Source organism: Petromyzon marinus, unplaced genomic scaffold (assembly GCF_048934315.1).
Source record: "Petromyzon marinus isolate PM22_M1 ecotype Great Lakes invasive population unplaced genomic scaffold, UKy_Petmar_22M1.pri1.0 PM_G_Scaffold_7, whole genome shotgun sequence".
In the NCBI taxonomy this organism is placed as follows: Eukaryota; Metazoa; Chordata; class Hyperoartia; order Petromyzontiformes; family Petromyzontidae; genus Petromyzon; species Petromyzon marinus.
Window position 1 is genome coordinate 3,693,204 of NW_027423024.1, and position 23,136 is coordinate 3,716,339.

Below are 23,136 nucleotides of genomic sequence, written 5' to 3' on the forward strand. Positions count from 1 at the left end.
GGGTCGGAGATTGGGTCACCGTATTTTCCCCTAATGATGGTAATAGGTGTGGCGCTGCAGATTACTTTTTTGATGGAGTTAAATATAGATTTGTGATCACGGGCCACTGAGGCAGACTCCATCTCCTCAGCAACCTGGGACCACCACCCATCCTTGCAGCGCCTCACGGCTCTCCGAACCTCTGAGCGAAGGCTGCGGTAAGCCTCCTCATTCTCTGACGTGGGATTCTGTAGCCATTGAGAGTGGGCCTGTCGCTTTTTCTCAACCATTCTGAACACCTCCTCTGTCAGCCAGGGTCTCAGGGGAGGTCTGGACCACGTACCCAAAGCAGCCATTGCAGCTGCATGAGTCACAGTCCTAAACCTCGCCCATTTACCCACGACATCAGGAGTCGGGGACGATGCCAATCCCAGCCGCAAGCGATGATGAAATTCTCGCTTGCAACTTTCATCAGATAACTGAGACCAGGCCACTTTAGGTTGGAATGGGGTCCTGGGTGTACACCCACCACAGGAGTGGAAGAATGGCAGGCGCATCTTACAGATGACTAGCCGATGGTCAGATGGCAGATCAGCTCCACGGTAGGTCCTGGTGTCAAGGACATGGGCTCACATCTGCTGGTCCGTCACTATGTAGTCCAGCAGATGTTCTTGCTTGCACCCGGCATGCATCCATGATGTTGTGTGGATGCGCCGATGCCGGAACAGCGTGTTGGTAATTACAAGCCCATGGGCTGCACAAAAATCTAGCAGCCTCCTTCCGTTGTTGTTGAGCTAATCTGGCCCATGCCCTCCAATCACTCCAGACCAGGTGCCAGTATCATGACTAACTCGGGCATTGAAGTCACCCAACATGATGACTCTATCCTGAGGGGCCACTTTAGCCAGCATCTGTGATAGGAGGTCATAGAAGGCATCTGACTCATTGGCTTTGCCTGCATCCCTCCACGGATGTTCATCTTCGGTGGGGGCATAAGTAACCACGACCACCATTCCTCGCCTCCGGTTGATGGGAAGGCGAGCCCAAAGTAGCCTGGGACTTACAGCTTCCCACACCTCACCGCCACGCTCCCACGCCCCCTTCATTCTTTTGTTCAAAAGAAGAGCCACACCCTGTTGTTTGGCAGTCTGCTGCCCCGAGTAGAGGACTGTCCACCTCTCATGGTGGCAGGAGCCAGAGCCGGTCCACCGGACCTCTTGAATGCCACATAGATCCAGGCGGTACTGGTCCAGCTCCCGACAGAGGAGTGGCAGCCTCTCCTCCGCAGTGACCGTTCGAACATTCCACGTGGCCACCCGTAGTGGCTTTTCGTTGTTTCTGGAGGAGCCCCGAGGGTAAATATTCAATCTCCTGGCTCCGCCAATTGGGGTTTGGCCAGGAGACGTCATAGACGCCTGGCCCCCCGGGGCCTCCGGCACAAGCTTATTAGTTACATATTTCAGTTTAACTCGTGGTTTAGTGGTAATTAATTGAAGGTGGAGGGGTTACCAGCCCCTCGCACCCAGTCCAGAGCCCCCGTTTAGCCCCTGTGGTGGACACAGATGCCATGAGGGGAGGAGCCAATCAAAAATTGGACCTCCCCCCACAGCACTGTCCACGACAGAGTTGCCCGTCTGGCACCGCAAGGAGGTAGGGGGTTGTTTTGCCGGACACAGTGTATATACACACAGTGACACACACACAGTGACACAGTAGCACACATTGTGTGCACACGCAGTATACACACACAGTGTACACACAGTGACACAGTGACACACAGTGACACACACACAGTGACACAGTGACACACACACAGTGACACACACACACAGTGACACACACACAGTGACACAGTGACACAACAACAATCGCTATTCGCCACTAAGTGGCGGTGACGTCACCACGAAGCTTGTGCCAGGCACAATGACACACACACAGTGACACAGTGACACACACAGCAACACACAGTGACACACAGTGACACACACAGTGTATACACATAGTGTACATACACACAGTGTACAAACACTCACAGTGTATACACAATAATGTGCACGTTGTTGCTAAGCTCACACACCCAAGCGAGGGAGCAATGGAAAATGAATCTAAATCAACTTAAACTCCAACTCTGTGACGTCACCACTCTGCATTACCTCATCGGCGTGAAACGCCAGGGGGAGGTGTACCTCTCTAGTGACGTCATGTCACCACAGTAGTCACCCCTCCCCCGTCCACCGCGCTCTTGAGCGTGACGTCACCTCCGCTTGGGTCGATATCGTTCCAGTGGCAATCCTTATTTGGGCAAAGCTACGCCCAGTGACTGGCGGCTCATTAACATAATGTTCCGTTAAAGCAGTCGCGAGTTTATTGCGACGGGTTCAGCGCCCACGCCCCCATCCCTCGACATATGGGCCGGCCTCATTAACATAATTTGTTAAGTTACAGAGCCACCCTAGGGAGGGAAGTGACGTCATACTACTTCCTGCTGTCGCGAGGTAACAGGAAGCTGCCGTGTGCGCGCTTGCACTGAAATCCGAGGTGAGAAATTCTCATCGTTGTGGTGGTGGTGGTGGTTGTTGTTGTTTACCAAGGTAGAGCCTCGCTCTCTCTCGTAGGGATGTCAGTTGAGTAGCAGCGAGCATGGGAATCGATGTCCAAGTTGGAACTTTACAACGCGGGGCCTAGCCACGCGGGGCCTTGCCTCCTGCCCTCGCCTGATTAATTATCTCGCTTTAAGTTTAATTTGTCTTCACCCGGCTCGCCACTTTGTAGCTTTGTTTTATTGTAAATATTCACGCAGTTTTTATATTTTTCACAAGGCCAAGCCCGCTTGAGCTGCTATACCGCTCTTGTTATCAGAAGCGACCTGCCCACAACAACACAAGGTGAGGCTTTGTCAACGTGTGTGAATGTTTTGACTTAAAACTTTGGTGACTGCAGGAATTAATATTCTTGGTTCTTTCGGTAAAGTCACGTTGAAGGGAAACAATAAAATAATAATAAAAATATATAAAACAATATAATTCTCACGACAGAGACAATTTCAACCGAGAAGATGGATTCTGGCTTAGCAATCATTGGAAGGATTTGATAAACCATTTCGGGTCTTAATTGATTGTTCACGCTTACGGTGGCTTTCAGGCAACATACATTAATTTTTCGTCTCCCCCCTCCTCTTTTCCGAACATAGATGGACTCGTCCTTCTAAATAAACTGTCAAATCGCTCTCCGCGGTGCTAATGTTTAAGATAAATACAAACCGCCACTTTTTTCAAATGTTCTTGCCGTTGGTTTTCACACCTGATGATGACTGCTTGTGTTACAGTCGAAACGTCGTGAGAATTTAATTGTTTTATATATTTTTAATTATTTTATTGTTTCCCTTCAACGTGACTTTACCGAAAGAACCAATAATATATATAAAACATTTGCACTCTTAAGTCGCTTGCCTAATTGCCTCAGCAACTCGGTGTTTCGTATCGAACCTCATCTCAAACAATGGAAGGGCGCCCCCTAGTGGCAGCTGCCCCTGTGTGGCACAAGGTGGCCCTGCACCGGCCTGCACGTGGACATGAGTCTGTCGGTAGGGGGCGATCATTGACGCGTCATCTCCCTTGTGGAGTTTCTGGATAGTGTTACTGGAATTGCCACAATTTTGACCGTGACACCAACATGCAATGTGCGTGGTGAGTGACACAGTGGTTTGTTTGACATCCGCTGTTAAGCAGACTGCGCATGTTGTGGTGAATGTTACTGGGGTAGCCAGATATGCCTGTCGGATTTGAACCTTGAACCTCAGGAATAAATAGAGAATGCGCTACCATATTCCTGGTTCTTTCGGTAAAGTCACGTAGATAGAAAAATAAAAAATAATAAATTAACAATTTAATAATACAAATAACAAAAATATATTGAAAATAAATTAATGAAAAGATGCCATGGGTCGACTGACTGAAATGACTGGCCAATGCACCACCTGTGCCCCCTACTACACACACATAGTGTACACACACACAATGTGTACACACAGTATACACAAACAGTGTATACACAGTGTACACACACAGTGGACACACAGTGTACACACACAGAGTTTGCACAGTCACCACATCTTCAAAAACACCAGAGAACACAGGAGAGAAACCCTTCAAGTGCACTGTGTGTGGGAACGCATTTTCAGATTCATGTAATCTTGTAACACACCAGAGAACACACACGGGAGTGAAACCCTTCAGGTGCACGATGTGCGGGAAGGCGTTTGCACATTCATCAAATCTGCAAAGACACCAGAGTACACACACGGGAGAGAAACCCTTCAAGTGCACTGTGTGTGGGAAGGCATTTTCACGGTCATCTGCTCTTAAAATACACCAGAGAACACACACAGGAGAGAAACCCTTCAGGTGCTTTTTGTGCGGGATGATGTTTTCACAGTCACCACATCTTCAAGTACACCAGAGAACACACATGGGAGAGAAACCCTTCAGGTGCACTCTGCAGGAAAGCGTTTGCACATTCATAAAATCTTCAAGTACACCAGAGAACACAAAAGCATCAGAAGATCTGCAAGGAGTGGAGTCTGAAATCAGCTTGTGAAAGTCAAAGTGCCACAATAAGCCAATCCCTCGTGAAACACAAACCGGAAAAAAATCCCAACTTGGACACTTTTAAAGTTATCGAGGTGAAATATGAAGAGGTGATGGTGAAGAGGGAAGAAGTGATGGTGAATAGCGAAGAAGTGAAGGTGAAATGTGAAGATGAAGATTCAACTCCAAAATCGGACCATCACATTGACGGAGGCAACGTGAAGCAGGAGGAGAATTCTGACTGTGAGGCAGAGCGAGGCAACTCCCAGCAGTTTGTGGAAGTGGAGGTGTGGGTGGACTTGCTCCTAGACAATACAAAGTCAAGTGGAGACCCGGTAGATGTGTAAGCCAGAGACGATGTCGCTCCAATAGATGCACCTTTGTCACAGGCCTTTAATGACAAGAATGTGAAGTTGGACACTCATTTCTTAGGTTCATCCTGCAGAGTAAGGACGCCAATCTTTGTGGGCCCGTGGGTTGGGTAGATCTCTAACCAGGAGCGAGAGACAATAAGCCCCCAAGCATTCACTATGTTATCATAATAATTGCATTTACACGGTGCTTGCTTAACCGCCTCAGCAACTCGGAGTTTTGTATCTCGTCTGAAGCACTCGAAGAGCATCCCCAAGTAGCAGCTGCCCCTGTGTGGCACAAGGTGGTGGCCCTGCACCGGCCTGCATATGGACAAGAGCCTGTCAGTAGGGGGCGATGATTGATGCGTCATCTCAGTTGTGTAGTTTGTAGGCAATCTTGATTCGAAGCTTTCGTGACTGCAGGAATCCACACTCTTGAGTTCTTTTGGTAAAGTCACCACGTGGGTAGAAACATAACAGATCACGGCGTTTAGATCACAACACAAGCAATCGTCATCAAGTGGGACAACCACAGCAAGAGAAACTGCTGAAGTAGTAGGCCCCTACTCCAGCAGTTTCCTCTTATTGCTGCTGTGCTTGTCCCACCTGATGACGATTGCTTGTGTTGCCATCGAAACTCCGTGATCTATTATTTGTAGCGTAATGTTTAGAGTTTGATACATTTTGACCCAGACGCCAGCATGCAACGGCCTACTCGTTTTGAATGACGCAACAATAGTATGTTGTACATACACTGTTAAGCAGACGGTGCGTATTTGTAAAATAACTTCTTGTTAATACGATGTAACGTGATGCAGTCAATTTCGCTGCAGTAATTCAATGCTGCTAATATGCCCGTCAATGATTTAGAATGAATACTCGTCTGATTGTGCGCGTACATGTAATATTTTGTCTGAGATTCACACATTGAATAAGTGATGTTAGGACAAAGTGTGTGTGTGTTTTGGAAGTAACCTGTACAGAGAACTCTTGTGTTTCACGAAGCGTCTGCCTCTGGAGCAACTCATCGTCTTTGAAATAGGGAGCACGCTCGGATCATTCATCAGTTACAAGGCATACCACTTGAAAGTTACACGTATAGGAGGAGGTACATTCTCTACAACACGAATTGTAGTTTTGTCTTACGTGTTGACGTAGATTTTGTCTAACTAGGACTAGAAATGCTCCTTGCTGATTCACGTCTGGATGTTCGTTACCTATCGGTTGAAGCAAACCCCACTGCTGTTGTTGAGACGCTGTGCACCAATAATGGTCCAACACATTCACGGCCTTCAGGCCAGGAAAGTCACAACATTTACGGCACACGAAGGACGCATTCACGCAAGTACCCCATGCTCCGTTTTGAAGTTTTAAAATGAAACATCTTTGAATTGTGTTGTGTTTTGAATTAGATGATTTTATTTCTTCATTAAAAGCTTGTATCAATTTACATCTGGAAGACTTCATTGAAAAGGACATTTCGTGTGAATTTTCTCTCGTCATTAAGTAGATGGCCTTGCCGGGGGTTCGGACACAAACAGTGTACACACAGTGTACACACACACAGTGTACACACACAGTGTACACACACACAGTGTACACACACAATGTACACACAGTGTACACACAGTGTACACATGCACACAGTGTACACACACAGTGTATACACACATAGCGTACACACACACAGTGTATACACAGTGTACACACTGACAGTGTACACGCACACAGTGTATACACTGTACACACACAGTGTACACACATACAGTGTATACACACAGTGTACACACACAGGGTACACACACAGTGTATATACACACAGTGACACACACAGTGACACATAGTGTACACACACACACACAGTGACACAACAACAACCGCCATTCTCTACTAAGTGGCGGTGACGTCACCACGACGCTTATGCCAGGCACAGTGACACACAGTGTACACACACACACAGTGTGTACACACACTGTACACACACAGTGTACACACACACACAGTGCACACTCTGTATACGTGTACACAGAGTGTACACACACACAGTGTACGCACACACAGTGTACACACACAGTTTACATACACACAGTGTGTACACAATAGTTTCAGTTGATATATATTTGGTATACCCCTGTGAGCCATTCGGCTCTTGAATCAAGTGCAACCACAACAAACACAAACAAGAACAAAAAACACATCTTAAAGTTACTACTTTGTGTGACTCTGCAAACAGAAAATCCATGAAAAAAACAGCAAAATGTTCCTGAGAAAAGCACCGTACACCAACGCTGTGTGCTAAAAATCCCAGTGGGATGCAATGTCCACGTTGTTGTTGCTGAGTTCAAGGGAGGGAGCAATGGAAAATGAATCTAAATCAACTTAAACTCCAATCCCGCTCTGTGACGTCACTACTCAGCATCACCTCATCGGCGTGAAACGCCAGGGGGAGGTGTCCCTCGCTAGTGACGTCATGTCACCAAGGTATTCACCCCACCCCGTCTACCGCGCCCTTGAGCGTGACGTCACCTCTGCCTGGGTCAACTTGCGTTATCTGTTCAAGTACAATCCTTATTTGGGCAAAGCTACGCCCGGTGACTGGCGGCTCATTGACATAATATATTCGTGTCGACTGTCGCGAGTTTATTGCGACGGGTTCAGCACCCACGCCCCATCCCTCCACGTATGGGCCGGGCTCATTAACATAATTTATTTAAATTAAGACCCGCTCGTTGCGGGAGGGGAGTGTTCTTGTACCACGCAAGTGACGTCACCTACTGCTGCTGCGTGACGTCACGAGGTAACAGAAATCTGCCGCTCCGTGCGTGAACTGAAATCCGAGGTGAGAAATTCTCATCGCGGTTGTGGTGGTTTTGGTGGTGGTTGTTGTTTACCGAGGTAGAGCCTCGCTCTCTCGTAGGGATGTCAATTGAGTAGCAGCGAGCATTGGAATCGATGTCCAGGTTGGAACTTTACAACGCGGGGCCTAGCCACGCGGGGCCTTGCCTCCTGCCCTCGCCTGATCGCGTTTGCTTTAATTATCTCGCTTAGTTGAGCAATCTTTGTAAGAAAGTAATCTACCAGGCTTTGCGTTTATTGTGTGTTGATCGACTCTCAGTGTTGCATTGCATTACATTTCCAAGTTTTACTCAGTTTGTTTGATTAAGTGAGCTTTTGATTTAAAGCTTTCTTGACTGCAGGGATTCATATTCTTGGTTCTGTCGGTAAAGTCACCACCACGTAGAAGGGGAACATTAAAATAATAAAAATATAAAACAATAAAATTATCACGACGTTTCGACTGCAACACAAGAAGCAATCATCATCAGGTGTGAAAACCATCAGCAAGAAAACCATCAGCAAGAACAGGGGGAGATCATACAAACTCCAATCACTCCCTCTGTAGCACAGCAAGAGATCATACAAACTCCACTCACTCACTCTGTAGTACAGGGGGAGATCATACAAACTCCACTCTGTAGAACAGGGAGAGATTATACAAATTCCACTCTCTAACTATGTAGAACAGAGGGATATCATACAAACTCCACTCTGTAGAACAGGGGGAGATCATACAAACTCCACTCTCTAGAACAGGGGGAGATCATACAAACTCCACTGACTCTGTAGAACAGGGGGAGATCATACAAACTCCACTCTCTAGAACATTGGGAGATCATACAAACTCCACTCTCTAGAACAGTGGGAGATCATACAAACTGCCCTCACTCTGTAGAAGAGGGGGAGATCAAACAAACTTCACTCTTTAGAACAGGGGGAGATCATAAAAACTCCACTCTCTCACTCTGTAGAACAGGGGGAGATCATAAAAACTCCACTCACTCTGTAGAAGAGGGGGAATCATACAAACTCCACTCACTCTTTGGAACAGGGGGAGATCATATAAACTCCACTCTCTACAACAGGGGGAGATCATACAAACTCCACTCTCTCACTCTGTAGAACAGGGGGAGATCATACATACTCCACTCACTCTGTAGAACAGGGGGAGATCATACAAACTCCACTCACTCTGTAGAAGAGGGGGATATCATACAAACTCCACTCTCTAGAACAGGGGGAGATCATACAAACTTCACTCACTCTGTAGAACAGCGGGAGATCATACAAACTCCACTCACTCTGTAGAACAGGGGGATAACATACAAACTCCACTCTCTAGAACAGGGGGAGATCATACAAACTCCACTACAGGGGAGATCACACAAACTCCACTCACTCTGTAGAACAGGGGGAGATCATACAAACTCCACTACAGGGGATATCATACAAACTCCACTCTCTAGAACAGGGGGAGATCATACAAACACCACTCTCTTAGAACAGGGGGATATCATATAAATTCCACTCTCTAGAACAGGGGGAGATCATACAAACTCTACCCTCGCTCACTTTGCAAAACAGAAGGATATAATACAAACTCCACTCGCTATTATCAGGTAAGCTACTTTACGTAACTTTCAGCCACGGATTATTCAATGCACACTATAACTGTAGTTTGTGTGTTTTTATGGTTTTGGTCGAATAGTTGGTTAATATAGCAGCAGACACAACACCGTGCATTACTAGGCCCGACCCAGGCTCTTCCACGTGGGCGACCCACTAGGCCCAAACTCGTGGTCGGCGAGGCACTGATGTCCGTGTAGACGTGGAACCGTGCCTCTAATGCTGTTCTTGCCGTTGTTGCTGCTGCTGTTGTTGCTGTGACACCTCTCAGCGTGGTTGTCTCTCTCTCGTCTCATTGGGCACACTGCCTCGTGTCTCTAGTCCGGAAGACTCCACCATCCATTTCAACTGGGTGGACCCCGTGCCCTCTGAATCTGGTTAGACCTTCACACATTCGAACCTCATGGTGGGACCTCGGGGTCCCGTAAGCCCCCGGCTCTCGCACGAACTGCGTTGCGACGTCATTTTATATCTGTTCAAGGCGAACTATTCCTCTCGACGAGCTTTACACGATGCGCTAATCAAAATTTTGTTCAGTCTGCGCATTCGTCCTCGCTGCTGTGCTTGGACGACGCACCATGACGAGGACAGAATTATCTCAGCGCCAGGTGGGTCACGGCGTTTACGTGCGCGGTGGGGACGGAGTCGCCCAAAATAAACGAATTTCGATTTTTACTTCCGTTTGGTTCATTTCACGTCAGGGGCCCTCCGACAACATTGACCGCCACTGAGTTGTCACGTGACTGTTCATTACTGCACCCCCCACCACCTCCCACCCCCCCTTTGCATTTTACAATTCTCACGAAGAAAAATTAGTTGCAAAGAAAAATAAAATACAAACATCATCCCAATGTCTGTGTTCACTTTCATTATTTTTTTTGTATCTCGAAACTTAAACTCAAAATGTCAATGCCAAGACAACTATCTCCCCATCCCCATGTAGACTGTAACAGGTTGTAGGGGCAAGTGGTGCTAGTAGCGAGCAGCAGCACCTACGGCGGCACCGCCCTCGGGGGGGGGGGGGGGGGGGGGCAGGGTCAAGGTCAGGCATGGGGTAAAGGTCAAAGTCAGGAGCATCAGGGTCAAGGTCACGAGCGGGGTGATGGTCAAGAGCCAATCCAGCTCGTGCCCTCACCCTTGGGGAGCAGGACCCCTCTGGAGGCTGCAGCTCCACGCCACCAAATCGCTGCACCGCCACCGCCGCTCCCACAATGCAGCAGGGACGTTGCAGCAGTCAGAACAAAGGGTTTGGATATCCACTGCGGTCATTCTCAATGCAGCAACAGACGGAGGCCTCCACCCACCCCCCACTTTACATCGCCGTCGGTAAATCACGCGTCACGCATTGAGACTCACACGAGCACCGTCAGTAGTGGGCGCAGTGGTGGCTGGGAAGTCGTGGGTTCGATCCTGACCCTGACGATGCCTGCTGCTGCTGCTGTATATTGGGAGTTTGTGTGCCTCTCATCACGGTGGCTATGAGATGTTAACTACCTCGCCTGGTGTACAGGAGGTCGTGGGTTCGATCATGTCCCTGAGAGATGTTAACTACCTCGCCTGGTGTACAGGAGGTCGTGGGTTAGATCATGTCGCTGAGAGATGTTAACTACCTCGCCTGGTATACAGGAGGTCGTGGGTTAGATCATTTCCCTGAGAGATGTTAACTACCTCGCCTGGTATACAGGAGGTCGTGGGTTAGATCATGTCCCTGAGAGATGTTAACTACCTCGCCTGGTATACAGGAGGTCGTGGGTTAGATCATGTCTCTGAGAGATGTTAACTACCTCGCCTGGTCTACAGGAGTTCGTGGGTTAGATCATGTCCCTGAGAGATGTTAACTACCTCGCCTGGTGTACAGGAGGTCGTGGGTTCGATCATGTCCCTGAGAGATGTTAACTACCTCGCCTGGTGTACAGGAGGTCGTGGGTTAGATCATGTCCCTGAGAGATGTTAACTACCTCGCCTGGTCTACAGGAGGTTGTGGGTTAGATCATGTCCCTGAGAGATGTTAACTACCTCGCCTGGTGTACAGGAGGTCGTGGGTTAGATCATGTCCCTGAGAGATGTGAACTACCTCGCCTGGTGTACAGGAGATCGTGGGTTAGATCATGTTTTTGAGAGATGTTAACTACCTCGCCTTGTGTACAGGAGGTCGTGGGTTAGATCATGTCCCTGAGAGATGTGAACTACCTCGCCTGGTGTACAGGAGGTCGTGGGTTAGATAATGTCCCTGAGAGATGTCAACTACCTCGCCTGGTGTGCAGGAGGTCGTGGGTTCGATCATGTCCCTGAGAGATGTTAACTACCTCGCCTGGTGTACAGGAGGTCGTGGGTTCGATACTGACCCTGACGATGCCTGCTGTTGCTGTATATTTGGAGTTTGTGTACCTCTCATAATGGTGGCTATGAGATGTTAACTACCTCGCCTGGTGTACAGGAGGTCGTGGGTTCGATCATGTCCCTGAGAGATGTTAACTACCTCGCCTGGTGTACAGGAGGTCGTGGGTTAGATCATGTCCCTGAGAGATGTTAACTACCTCGCCTGGTATACAGGAGGTTGTGGGTTAGATCATGTCCCTGAGAGATGTTAACTACCTCGCCTGGTGTACAGGAGGTCGTGGGTTAGATCATGTCCCTGAGAGATGTGAACTACCTCGCCTCGTGTACAGGAGGTCGTGGGTTAGATCATGTCCCTGAGAGATGTGAACTACCTCGCCTGGTGTACAGGAGGTCGTGGGTTAGATCATGTCCCTGAGAGATGTCAACTACTTCGCCTGGTGTACAGGAGGTCGTGGGTTAGATCATGTCCCTGAGAGATGTCAACTACCTCGCCTGGTTTACAGGAGTTCGTGGGTTAGATCATGTCCCTGAGAGATGTTAACTACCTCGCCTGGTGTACAGGAGGTCGTGGGTTCGATCATGTCCCTGAGAGATGTTAACTACCTCGCCTGGTGTACAGGAGGTCGTGGGTTAGATCATGTCCCTGAGAGATGTTAACTACCTCGCCTGGTATACAGGAGGTTGTGGGTTAGATCATGTCCCTGAGAGATGTTAACTACCTCGCCTGGTGTACAGGAGGTCGTGGGTTAGATCATGTCCCTGAGAGATGTGAACTACCTCGCCTGGTGTACAGGAGGTCGTGGGTTAGATAATGTCCCTGAGAGATGTCAACTACCTCGCCTGGTGTACAGGAGGTCGTGGGTTAGATCATGTCCCTGAGAGATGTTAACTACCTCGCCTGGTGTACAGGAGGTCGTGGGTTCGATACTGACCCTGACGATGCCTGCTGTTGCTGTATATTTGGAGTTTGTGTACCTCTCATAATGGTGGCTATGAGATGTTAACTACCTCGCCTGGTGTGCAGGAGGTCGTGGGTTCGATACTGACCCTGACGATGCCTGCTGTTGCTGTATATTTGGAGTTTGTGTACCTCTCATAATGGTGGCTATGAGATGTTAACTACCTCGCCTGGTGTGCAGGAGGTCGTGGGTTCGATCATGTCCCTGAGAGATGTTAACTACCTCGCCTGGTGTACAGGAGGTCGTGGGTTAGATCATGTCCCTGAGAGATGTTAACTACCTCGCCTGGTATACAGGAGGTTGTGGGTTAGATCATGTCCCTGAGAGATGTTAACTACCTCGCCTGGTGTACAGGAGGTCGTGGGTTAGATCATGTCCCTGAGAGATGTGAACTACCTCGCCTGGTGTACAGGAGGTCGTGGGTTAGATCATGTTTTTGAGAGATGTTAACTACCTCGCCTGGTGTACAGGAGGTCGTGGGTTAGATCATGTCCCTGAGAGATGTGAACTACCTCGCCTGGTGTACAGGAGGTCGTGGGTTAGATCATGTCCCTGAGAGATGTCAACTACCTCGCCTGGTTTACAGGAGGTCGTGGGTTAGATCATGTCCCTGAGAGATGTTAACTACCTCGCCTGGTGTACAGGAGGTCGTGGGTTCGATACTGACCCTGACGATGCCTGCTGCTGCTGTATATTTGGAGTTTGTGTGCCTCTCATCACGGTGGCTGAGATGTTACCGACCTCGCCTGGTGTACAGGAGGTCGTGGGTTCAATCCTGACCCTGACGATCATCACGGGGGCTGTGAGATGTTAACTACCTCGCCTGGTGTACAGGAGGTCGTGGGTTAGATCATGTCCCTGAGAGATGTTAACTACCTCGCCTGGTATACAGGAAGTCGTGGGTTAGATCATGTCCCTGAGATATGTTAACTACCTCGCCTGGTATACAGGAGGTTGTGGGTTCGATCCTGACCCTGACGATGCCTGCTGCTGTATATTTGGAGTTTGTGTACCTCTCATCACGGTGGCTATGAGATGTTAACTACCTCGCCTGGTATCCAGGAGGTCGTGGGTTCGATCCTGACTTTGACGATGCCTGCTGCTGCTGTATATTTAGAGTTTGTGTGCATTTCATCACGGTGGCTGTGAGATGTTAACTACCTCGCCTGGTATACAGGTGGTCGTGGGTTCGATACTGACTTTGACGATGCCTGCTGCTGTATATTTGGAGTTTGTGTGCCTCTCATCACGGTGGCTATGAGATGTTAACTACCTCGCCTGATGTACAGGAGGTCGTGGGTTCGATCCGGACCCTGACGATGCCTGCTGCTGCTGCTGTATATTTGGAGTTTGTGTCTCTCTCTCCGTGATCGTGTGGATGTTTCTCCGGGTCCTCCGGTATTTGGCTGCGATCCATGTCCACGTGATAAGCCAACTAAGTTAAACTTTCATTTGTGGCCAGGTCGCTTCTGAAAAAATAGCTACGTAGCTCTGTGGAGACTTATAAATATATATTTTTTTACGTAAAAAATGGTTTATTATAACATACTAAATATAAAATATAATATATCCATTAAAACAAAATGCTATATTATATGAAATAAATCTATAAAAAGAATTACGAACAAAAAGGTGTATTATATATTTAATATTATAACATGAAATATAATAAAACCATTAAGGGGCCATTCATTTAGTAGACATGCAAAAATCTGTCAAAACTTGACCACCTCTCTCCCTCCCTGTACGCACGCAGAATTTTTACACCACCAGCACCACCCATCAGCACCACCCACCACCAGCAGCACCAGCAGCACCACCACTACCAGCACCACCAGCAGCAGCACCACCACCCATCAGCACCACCACCATTACGATCCACTACCACCACGATCCACCAGCACCACCACCACGATCCACCAGCATTACGATCCACCACCACGATCCACCAGCACCACGATCCAGCACCACCACCATCAGCTCCATGGCCTCGGGATTTGTCCGCACGGCGTCTCTGTACAGCAGCAGCAGCAGGAGGAGGAGGAGGAGGCGTCTGGGGTCTCTCCCGGGGTCTCTCCTCGCAGTCTGTGTCGCCGCCACCGCCGTCTACGCGGTGGTGACCGCTCACGAAGGTAACGAGACGAGTGGGGAGCTCACAAAGTGTGTTACACTGTCACACACACACTGTGTGACAGTGTGTGTCACTGTGTGTTAGTAACACTGTTACACACAGTGTGTGTGTTACACACACAGTGTGTGTGTTACACACACACACTGTGTGTGTTACACACACACAGTGTGTGTGTGTTATACACACACAGTGTGTGTGTGTTATACACACACAGTGTGTTACATACAGTGTGTATATAACACACTGTGTGTATATAACACACTGTGTGTATATAACACACTGTGTGTTATATACACACAGTGTGTTACACACACTGTGTTATATACACACAGTGTGTGTTACACACACACACACTGTAACACTCCCTCTCCTCCCTCCTTGACCCCGTGACCCCCGACGCTCGTCCTGACCCCGTCACCACCCGGGGGGCGGCTCCCCCCTCCCCCCCTCCCCCCGGCGTGCAGGGCGGGGCCAGCCCCAGCGCCCCTCCCTGCAGGACGGCCTCCCGGCCAACGTCACGGCGGTGGTGGGGAGCGACGCTCAGCTCCGCTGCGTCGTTCTGAAGCAGGGCGGCGATGGCGGCGATGAGCACCACCACCAGCACCAGCAGCACCACCACCACGTGCAGTGGCTCAAGCACGTGGAGGTGAACGGGAGCCTGGAGGCGCCCAACAGCTCGCCCTACGTACGCATTGTCACGGTGAGCGAGCGAGGCATGGGGGCACTCACTCACCACTCACTCATCCACTCACCCACTCACTCACCCACTCACCCACTCACCACTCACTCACTCACCACTCACTCACCACTCACTCACTCACTCACCACTCACTTACCACTCACCCACTCACTCACCCACTCACTCACTCACCCACTCACTCACTCACTCACCCACCCACTCACCCACTCACTCACCCACCCACCCACTCACCCACTCACCCACCCACCCACTCACCCACCCACCCACTCACTCACTCACTCACCCACCCACTCACTCACTCACTCACCCACTCACCCACCCACACTCACCCACCCACTCACCCACTCACTCACCCACTCACACACTCGCCCACTCACTCACCCACTCACTCACCCACCCACTCACCCACCCACTCACTCACCCACCCACTCACCCACCCACTCACCCACTCACTCACTCACCCACCCACTCACTCACTCACCCACCCACTCACCCACCCACTCACTCACCTACCCACCCACCCACCCAAACTCAGCGGAGGCCGACGTCGCCCTCAACACAACAGGACCCAGAAGCTCCCGGCTTGGCTCAGACTCTACGCGTTCGCTGAGTAACAACAAATACAAAAAAATGAACCCCACGTTGGCGTGGGAACGCAAGATTCTGACTTCCTCTCGCCTCGCTCTCTCCGTGCCGCCCGTCGGTTCGCGTCAAGACGGTCGGAGTGGAGGTCACGGACGTGGAGACGAACGTCCTCTACCTGCGCAACGTCAGCACGGACGACTCGGGCCGCTACACCTGCCTGGCGGTCAACGCCGTGGGGTTCGCTCGGCGCTCCGCCTGGCTGCTCGTCGTGCCGGCGGGGGGCCGCACGCTCGCCGCCACGACGACCGCGGGGGCCGGGAAGATGTTGACTGCCTCGCCTGGTACGCAGGAGGTCGTGGGTTCCATCCCGACCCTGACGACGCCTGCTGCTGCTGCTGTATATGTGGAGTTTGCGTCTCTCTCTGTCATCGTCCTCATCGTCATCATCACGGTGGCTAGGGAGGTGTGACAACAAGAGTGACCCCAAGGTCACCGTGTGTCACCGTGTGTCACCGTGTGTGTGTCACCGTGTGTCACCGTGTGTGTGTCACTGTGTGTCACTGTGTGTGTGTCACCGCGTGTCACCGTGTGTCACCGTGTGTGTGTCACCGTGTGTCACCGTGTGTGTCACCGTGTGCCACCGTGTGTCACCGTGCGTCACCGTGTGTCACTGTGTGTCACCGTGTGTGTGTCACCGTGTGTGTGTCACCGTGCGTGTGTCACCGTGTGTCACTGTGTGTCACCGTGTGTGTGTCACCGTGCTCACCTTGTGTCACCATGTGTGTGTCACCGTGTGTCACCGTGTGTCACCGTGCGTGTGTCACCATGTGCTCCCCGCTTGTCACCGTGTAACACCGTGTGTGTGTCACCTTGTGTCACCGTGTGTCACCATGTGTGTGTCACCATGTGTCACCGTGTGTCACGGTGTGTCACCGTGTGCTCCCCGTGTGTCACCGTGTGTCACCGCGTATCACCGTGCGTGTGCTCCCCGTGTGTCACCGTGCGTGTGTCACCGTGTGTCACCGTGTGTGTGTGTGTGTGCTCCCCGTGTGTCACCGTGTGTCACCGTGTGTCACCGTGCGTGTGCTCCACGTGTGTCACCGTGTGTCACCGTGTGTCACCGTGTGTGTGTATGCTCCCCGTGTGTCACCGTGTGTGTGCTCTCCGTGTGCGTGTCAGCGATGTTTCCCGATGTCTCCGTCACGGTGGAGGCCGTCTCGGCCGCTCCCTTGACGGCGGGCGACGTTTCTTGCACCACCGGCTTCCTCCTGCTGACCGCCATCGCCGGCGTCGCCGCCTTCTGCCTCACGCAGACGCGGAGGGCGAGGAGAGAGTCGACCGGCGGAGAGGTGGAGATGCAGGTACAGTTGAGGTGGTGGTGGTGGGGGTGGTGGTGGTCGTGGTGGTGGAGGTGGTGGTGGAGGTGGCGGTGGCGGTGTGTGGTGGTGGTGGTGGCGGTGGAGGTGGCGGTGACGGTGTGTGGTGGCGGTGGTGGCGGTGGCGGTGGCGGCGGTGGCGGTGGCAGTGGCGATGGCGGAGGCGGCGGCGGAGGCGGAGGCGGCGGCGGCGGTGGCGGTGGCGGCGGAGGCGGTAGTGGCGGTGGTGGTGGCGGTGGCGGAGGCGGTGGAGGTGGCGGTGGCGGTGGAGGTGGTGGTGGAGGTGGAGGTGGCTGTGGCGGTGGTGATGGAGGTGGTGGTGGTGGCGGTGGTGGTGGTGGTGGTGGATTGGCAGTCACTTGTAAGTGCAATAAACTAGTTTTAATAACAATGATAATGATAAAAACAACGATAATAATGGTAACAATGATAATAAAGGGGGAGTAGTTTGCATGTCTCTGCCATCATCATCATCATCCTCATCACGGTGGCTACGTAGATGTTCACTGTGAAAAGAGTGACCCCGGCACTCTTTTTCACAACATTAAACAAACGTTAAACAAACGTTTGGCGCTGAGCAGTAATGTTTAGTGTGCCTCCCAACATGCAAAACAAACTTGAAATTTGGCATTTGGGTAGCTTCCAGACTGTACACAATGCAAAAAGTATAAAAATAGACTCGTGTATTTTGCACGTCAAGTGAGCGGTGACGTCACGTCTGTGATGTCACCGGCATGCGGCAGCGTCACGCGGTCTGCCTGCTGACGTCATCCCTCCCCAAGCCTCCGCGTAGGCCGTGTGTCCCGCACAGACGCGCCGCATCGTTGTCTCGATGTTCTGAGTCAACGCGGCTGTTTCCAGTTCGCCCTCATAAACACAAAGCAGAAGGTTCGTCTTCTTAGCTCTTTCGGGAAAGTCACGTTGAAGGGAAACAATAAAATAATAAAATAAAGTCTTCTTTGGTTCTTTCGGTAAAGTCACCACGTAGAATGAGAATAAAATAATAAATTGATAAAATAAAATAAGACAATAAAATTATCTTATTTTATCAATGTATTATTTTATTCTCATTCTACGTGATGGTGACTTTACCGAAAGAACCAAAGAAGATGAATCCTTGCAGTCACGAAAGCTTTAAATCGAAATAAAATAAAGATTCGTCTGTTTGTGCGAAGCGGCAAAAAACTCTCGAACGCTGACCCTCCAACGTCATGAAATTTCGTTTTTGGTTCTTTCGGCAAAGTCGCCGCGTAGAATGAGAATAAAATAATAAATTAATAGAATAAAATAACACAATAAAATTCTCACGACGTTTCGGCCATGACACAAGTGGCCCTCTTCAGGTTGGACGACAGGTCTGTTCCTTTCACCTGAAGAGGGCCACTTGTGTTGTGGCCAAAACGTCGTGAGAATTTTATTGTGTTATTTTATTAATTTATTATTTTATTCTCATTCTACGTGTTGGTGACTTTACCGAAAGAACCAAAGAAGTTGAATCCTTGCAGTCACGAAAGCTTTAAATCGTCATGAAATTTGCACAGCTTACGCCGTCTGGAATTTCTAAGGGAACGCGACGATTCTCAGCTCGCCACATCATTCCATTTCCGAGTTGCCTGGTTAAGGTTCAATTTCCTTGAGTGAAAGAAATCCGATTTAGTTAAATTGATTTGTTTCGGATGTTTTTCTTTCTTGCAGGCATCAATGTTTTTTCAGGGTTTTCCACTGAAATAAAAGGGAATATTAAATTAATCCAAGACGATAATCCAAGTCCCGGGCGAAGCCTGGTAGTAAAGCTCGTTCGTAATAAAGGCTGTCACAAGTCCTACCTGCCTCACGTGGATTTACAATTCCATTTACGTACGAATAAGGTGTGCAGAGGTTGATCAAATACAACTGTAAAAGCGAGGTATTGTTGTATAAGCTGCGTGGAATTAACTGCGTATAGTCTTACTCGGGGTCAAGAGGTTGATCAAATACAACTGTAAAAGCAAGGCTATTGTATAAACTGAGCGGGATTAACTTCGTATAGTCTTACTCGGGGTCAAGAGGTTGATCAAATACAACTGTAAAAGCGAGGTTATTGTTGTTTAACCTGAGCAGGATTAACTGTGTATAGTCTTACTCAGGGTCAAGAGGTTGATCAAATACAACTGTAAAAGCGAGGTTATTGTTGTTTAACCTGAGCAGGATTAACTGTGTATAGTCTTACTCAGGGTCAAGAGGTTGATCAAATACAACTGTAAAAGCGAGGCTATTGTTGTATAAGCTGCGCGGGATTGACTGCGTATAGTCTTACTCGGGGTCAAGAGGTTGATCAAATACAACTGTAAAAGCGAGGTATTGTTGTATAAGCTGAGCAGGATTAACTGTGTATAGTCTTACTCGGGGTCAAGAGGTTGATCAAATACAAATGTAAAAGCGAGGCTATTGTATAAGCTGCGCGGGATTGACTGTGTATAGTCTTACTCAGGGTCAAGAGGTTGATGAAATACAACTGTAAAAGCGAGGTGTTGATGTATAAGCTGAGCGGGATTAACTGCGTATTGTCTTACTCGGGGTCAAGAGGTTGATCAAACTCAACTGTAAAAGCGAGGTGTTGTTGTATAAGCTGAGTGGTATTAACTGTGTATAGTCTTACTCGGGGTCAAGAGGTTGATCAAATACAACTGTAAAAGTGAGGTGTTGTTGTAAAAACTTAGCTGTATTAACTGCGTATTGTCTTACTCGGGGTCAAGAGGTTGATCAAACACAACTGTAAAAGCGAGGTGTTGTTGTATAAGCTGAGCGGTATTAACTGCGTATAGTCTTACTCGGGGTCAAGAGGTTGAACATTCAAATGAAAGTCGAAGTTCGACTTGGGCCATAATCCGTCAGAGGTGATAACAAAAAAACCGAGCACCACAAAGGCCCTTCTCTCTTAAAAAACACATCCCGAGTAGGCGTATGTATTAATATATAACGCGAGACACGGTCGTGCACACATCAAACTCTCCCGTACTGTAGCCTGAGCTGCCAATGCGCCCAGTCGCCGCTATCCACATCTTCAGTTGCATTGTCGTTGTAAGACGCTGTTTGTAATCGTGGTCGTCTTTCGCGTCGCAGCAATGAGGGATCTTCACGACGAGCTCACAGCTGCCAATCTGGGAAGGGTGGCGGCAATGCTTGGGTGAGCAGCAGCAGCAGCAGAAGAAGAGACGCTTTGAAATGGGTTCCATTGGCAAAGAAGTCAGCGGCTCTCGTCTGGTACGGCCACCGAGGGAGGAGGAAGTGGGGCAAGCCCCCCCAAGTTCGGGGTTTGCTCCGACAAGCCCACAGCTGCGAGCCACAGCGGTCTCCGCCGCTGGCAGCAAACTCTGAGTCTGAACCGACGACGTTCCACAAATACGCAGCCCCCTACGCGCCAACACCGACGTCGCATCGAACAAACATCCACTGAATTAATCTTTGGTTTTTTCGGTAAAGTCACGTAGAAATGAGAAAAAATAAAATTACATAATATACGACTTTTCGATTGCAACGCAAGCAATCATCATCAGGTAGAGGAAACACAACCGCAGATATATATACAGACCTTAAGGAGAAGGAATTAACACAGATATACCAGGGGATACAGAGAGATGGAGCATCACACTTATCAAACAGGGTTTAGCAAAATTTGGAAACTGTACAAAGCAACACAGACGGTCGGTTAAAACACAACGCATGGTCTGGTTGAATACGCTATTTCAAAGATTGTTAAATTGTAAGTTGAGCGTGAAATTTAAGATAGTGATAGAATACATACCGTAGAGAGACCTATGGGGGGAGACACGCAAACAGTTAAGAGGTGAAGCAGCTCTGTACCGAGGCCTTAAATAGCCAGAGATGGAGGGACTGGGTTTCAGAGACAATGGGACACAAATTAGCATGTACCGAGGCGCAAACCGTTTAGCTATTGCGAATCGTGTGTTGTGTTTCATATATCTATATTCTCGGTTCTTTCGGTGAAGTCACGTAGACGGCAAATGAGGAATATTTTAATTCCTGCAGCCGCAAAAGTTTTCGGTGAAAATTTCATCTTTCAATAACGCGTGGGGTGGAGCGGTTGTCGCCGCGGTGAGCGCGGTGCGCGATGAACTCCACCGCCCGAGTTTGAGTCTCCGTCACGGCTAACCGTCAAGTGGCGGAGTGACACCTGAGCCAGACCTGGACACCGCCTCATTCAGTCAACCCGCACACTGTGTGTACATGCACAGTGTGTATGTACACAGTGTATACACACTGTATACACACTGTGTATACACACACACAGTGTGTACACACAGTGTATATGTACATTGAGGGAAATAAGTATTTGATCCCCTGCTGATTTTGTACGTTTTCCCGCAGACGAAGAAATTATCAGTCTGTAATTTTAATGGTAGGTTTATTTGAACAGTGAGAGAACAGAATGACAACAAAAAAATCCAGAAAAACGCATGTCAAAAAATGTTATAAATTGATTTGCATTTTAATGAGGGAAATAAGTATTTGACCCCTCTGCAATTTGTCGCTAATGTTTAGAATTCGCCAGCATGCAATGGCCTACTCGTTTTTGAATGACACTACAATAGTATGTTTTACATCCACTGTTAAGCAGACGCTGCATATTTTTTTAAATAGCTTCTTAATCAGATATTATCTGATGCAGTATATTTCACTGCAGTAATTAAATGTTGTTAAAATGCCTGTCAATTATTTCGATTAAACACTTGTCTGATTTTGTGTGTACATGCATCATTTAATTTATAAGGGTCAAACATAGATTAAGTGACGTTAGGACAAAGTGTGTGTGTGTTTGGAAGTAACCTGTAGAGAGAACTCAGGTGAGACCCGTTGTTCTTGTGATACAGGTCAAAGGGTACTTTTGTGTTTCACGAAGCGTCTGGAGCAACTCATTGTCTTTGAAATAGGGAGCACACTCGGATCATTCATCAGTTACGAGGCATACCACTTAAAAGTTACACGTATAGGAGGAGGTACATTCTCTACAACACGAATTATAGTTTTGTCTTACGTGTTGAGGCCACGTGATGTGTCGAAGGCTCTCTGCCAGCTCACAGGACAGACCCAAGTGCCGTGTGCTCAATAAGATGACTGACAGAGGCACCACTGCACCGACTTGGTGTGGCCGGCGCTCCGCTGGTTGTTGTGAGCGTCGCTCATCCGCCCTCCGTTGTTACTGGAGGGCGACTGCCTCCAACTGCCCAGCAGCGTGCTTCACGAGCCTCCTCCACAGAGGCCGATCTTGACACCGCTGGTACCGGTCATCGGCAAGCCCACTCAGCTCCACATCCTTCTTGTACAGCATCAGTCCATACATCTTTAAGAGGGTTATCGAAATGCCATGCTACAGACAGATGGGCAGTTATGAACGAACAGAGCTAATGCATTAACATCTCAAACTTGGTTGGAAAGCGTTAAAAAGGAATGTCTTATTTGACCTGAACTGCATATTGATTGATTTGCATGTAATTTCTAAGACAATGCAAATTTGGCCCAATATGTACAAATCTTTTCCACTAAGCATACATGTTCCAGGCAACGGTTATTCACCGTGAAACGCGATGCAGTGAAGGACAATAAAAACAACTGTAATACAGAAATCGTGCACTCACATCAGTCTGGGTTAGCGCATGAGAGGA

General features: G+C 49.0%; 1 protein-coding gene across 2 annotated transcripts; it reads left to right on the plus strand.

The window, feature by feature from the left end:
• Nucleotides 1–7,688: 7,688 nt before the first annotated feature.
• On the plus strand, nt 7,689–22,212 carry LOC142920213 (uncharacterized). Of its 2 annotated transcripts, none has more exons than XM_076062698.1 (6): nt 7,689–7,757; nt 14,455–14,813; nt 15,277–15,512; nt 16,228–16,438; nt 17,277–17,458; nt 19,169–22,212. In XM_076062698.1, exons 2-6 carry the CDS (start codon nt 14,666–14,668, stop codon nt 19,202–19,204), a joined length of 813 nt encoding a protein of 270 aa, XP_075918813.1. In that variant the 5' UTR covers nt 7,689–7,757; nt 14,455–14,665; the 3' UTR covers nt 19,205–22,212. The 2 variants fall into 2 exon arrangements, with proteins under 2 accessions (XP_075918813.1, XP_075918814.1); XM_076062699.1 differs by having other exon boundaries at nt 20,576–22,212.
• Nucleotides 22,213–23,136: the final 924 nt, after the last annotated feature.

Bases quoted from the DNA above. Each gene is read 5' to 3' on its own strand.
- LOC142920213 (XM_076062698.1), top strand. From the start codon at position 14,666: ATGGCCTCGGGATTTGTCCGCACGGCGTCTCTGTACAGCAGCAGCAGC. The intron at 14,814-15,276 runs GTAACGAGACGA...CCCGGCGTGCAG, and splicing joins GGTGGTGACCGCTCACGAAG to GGCGGGGCCAGCCCCAGCGC. The intron at 16,439-17,276 runs GTACGCAGGAGG...TGTGCGTGTCAG, and splicing joins GATGTTGACTGCCTCGCCTG to CGATGTTTCCCGATGTCTCC.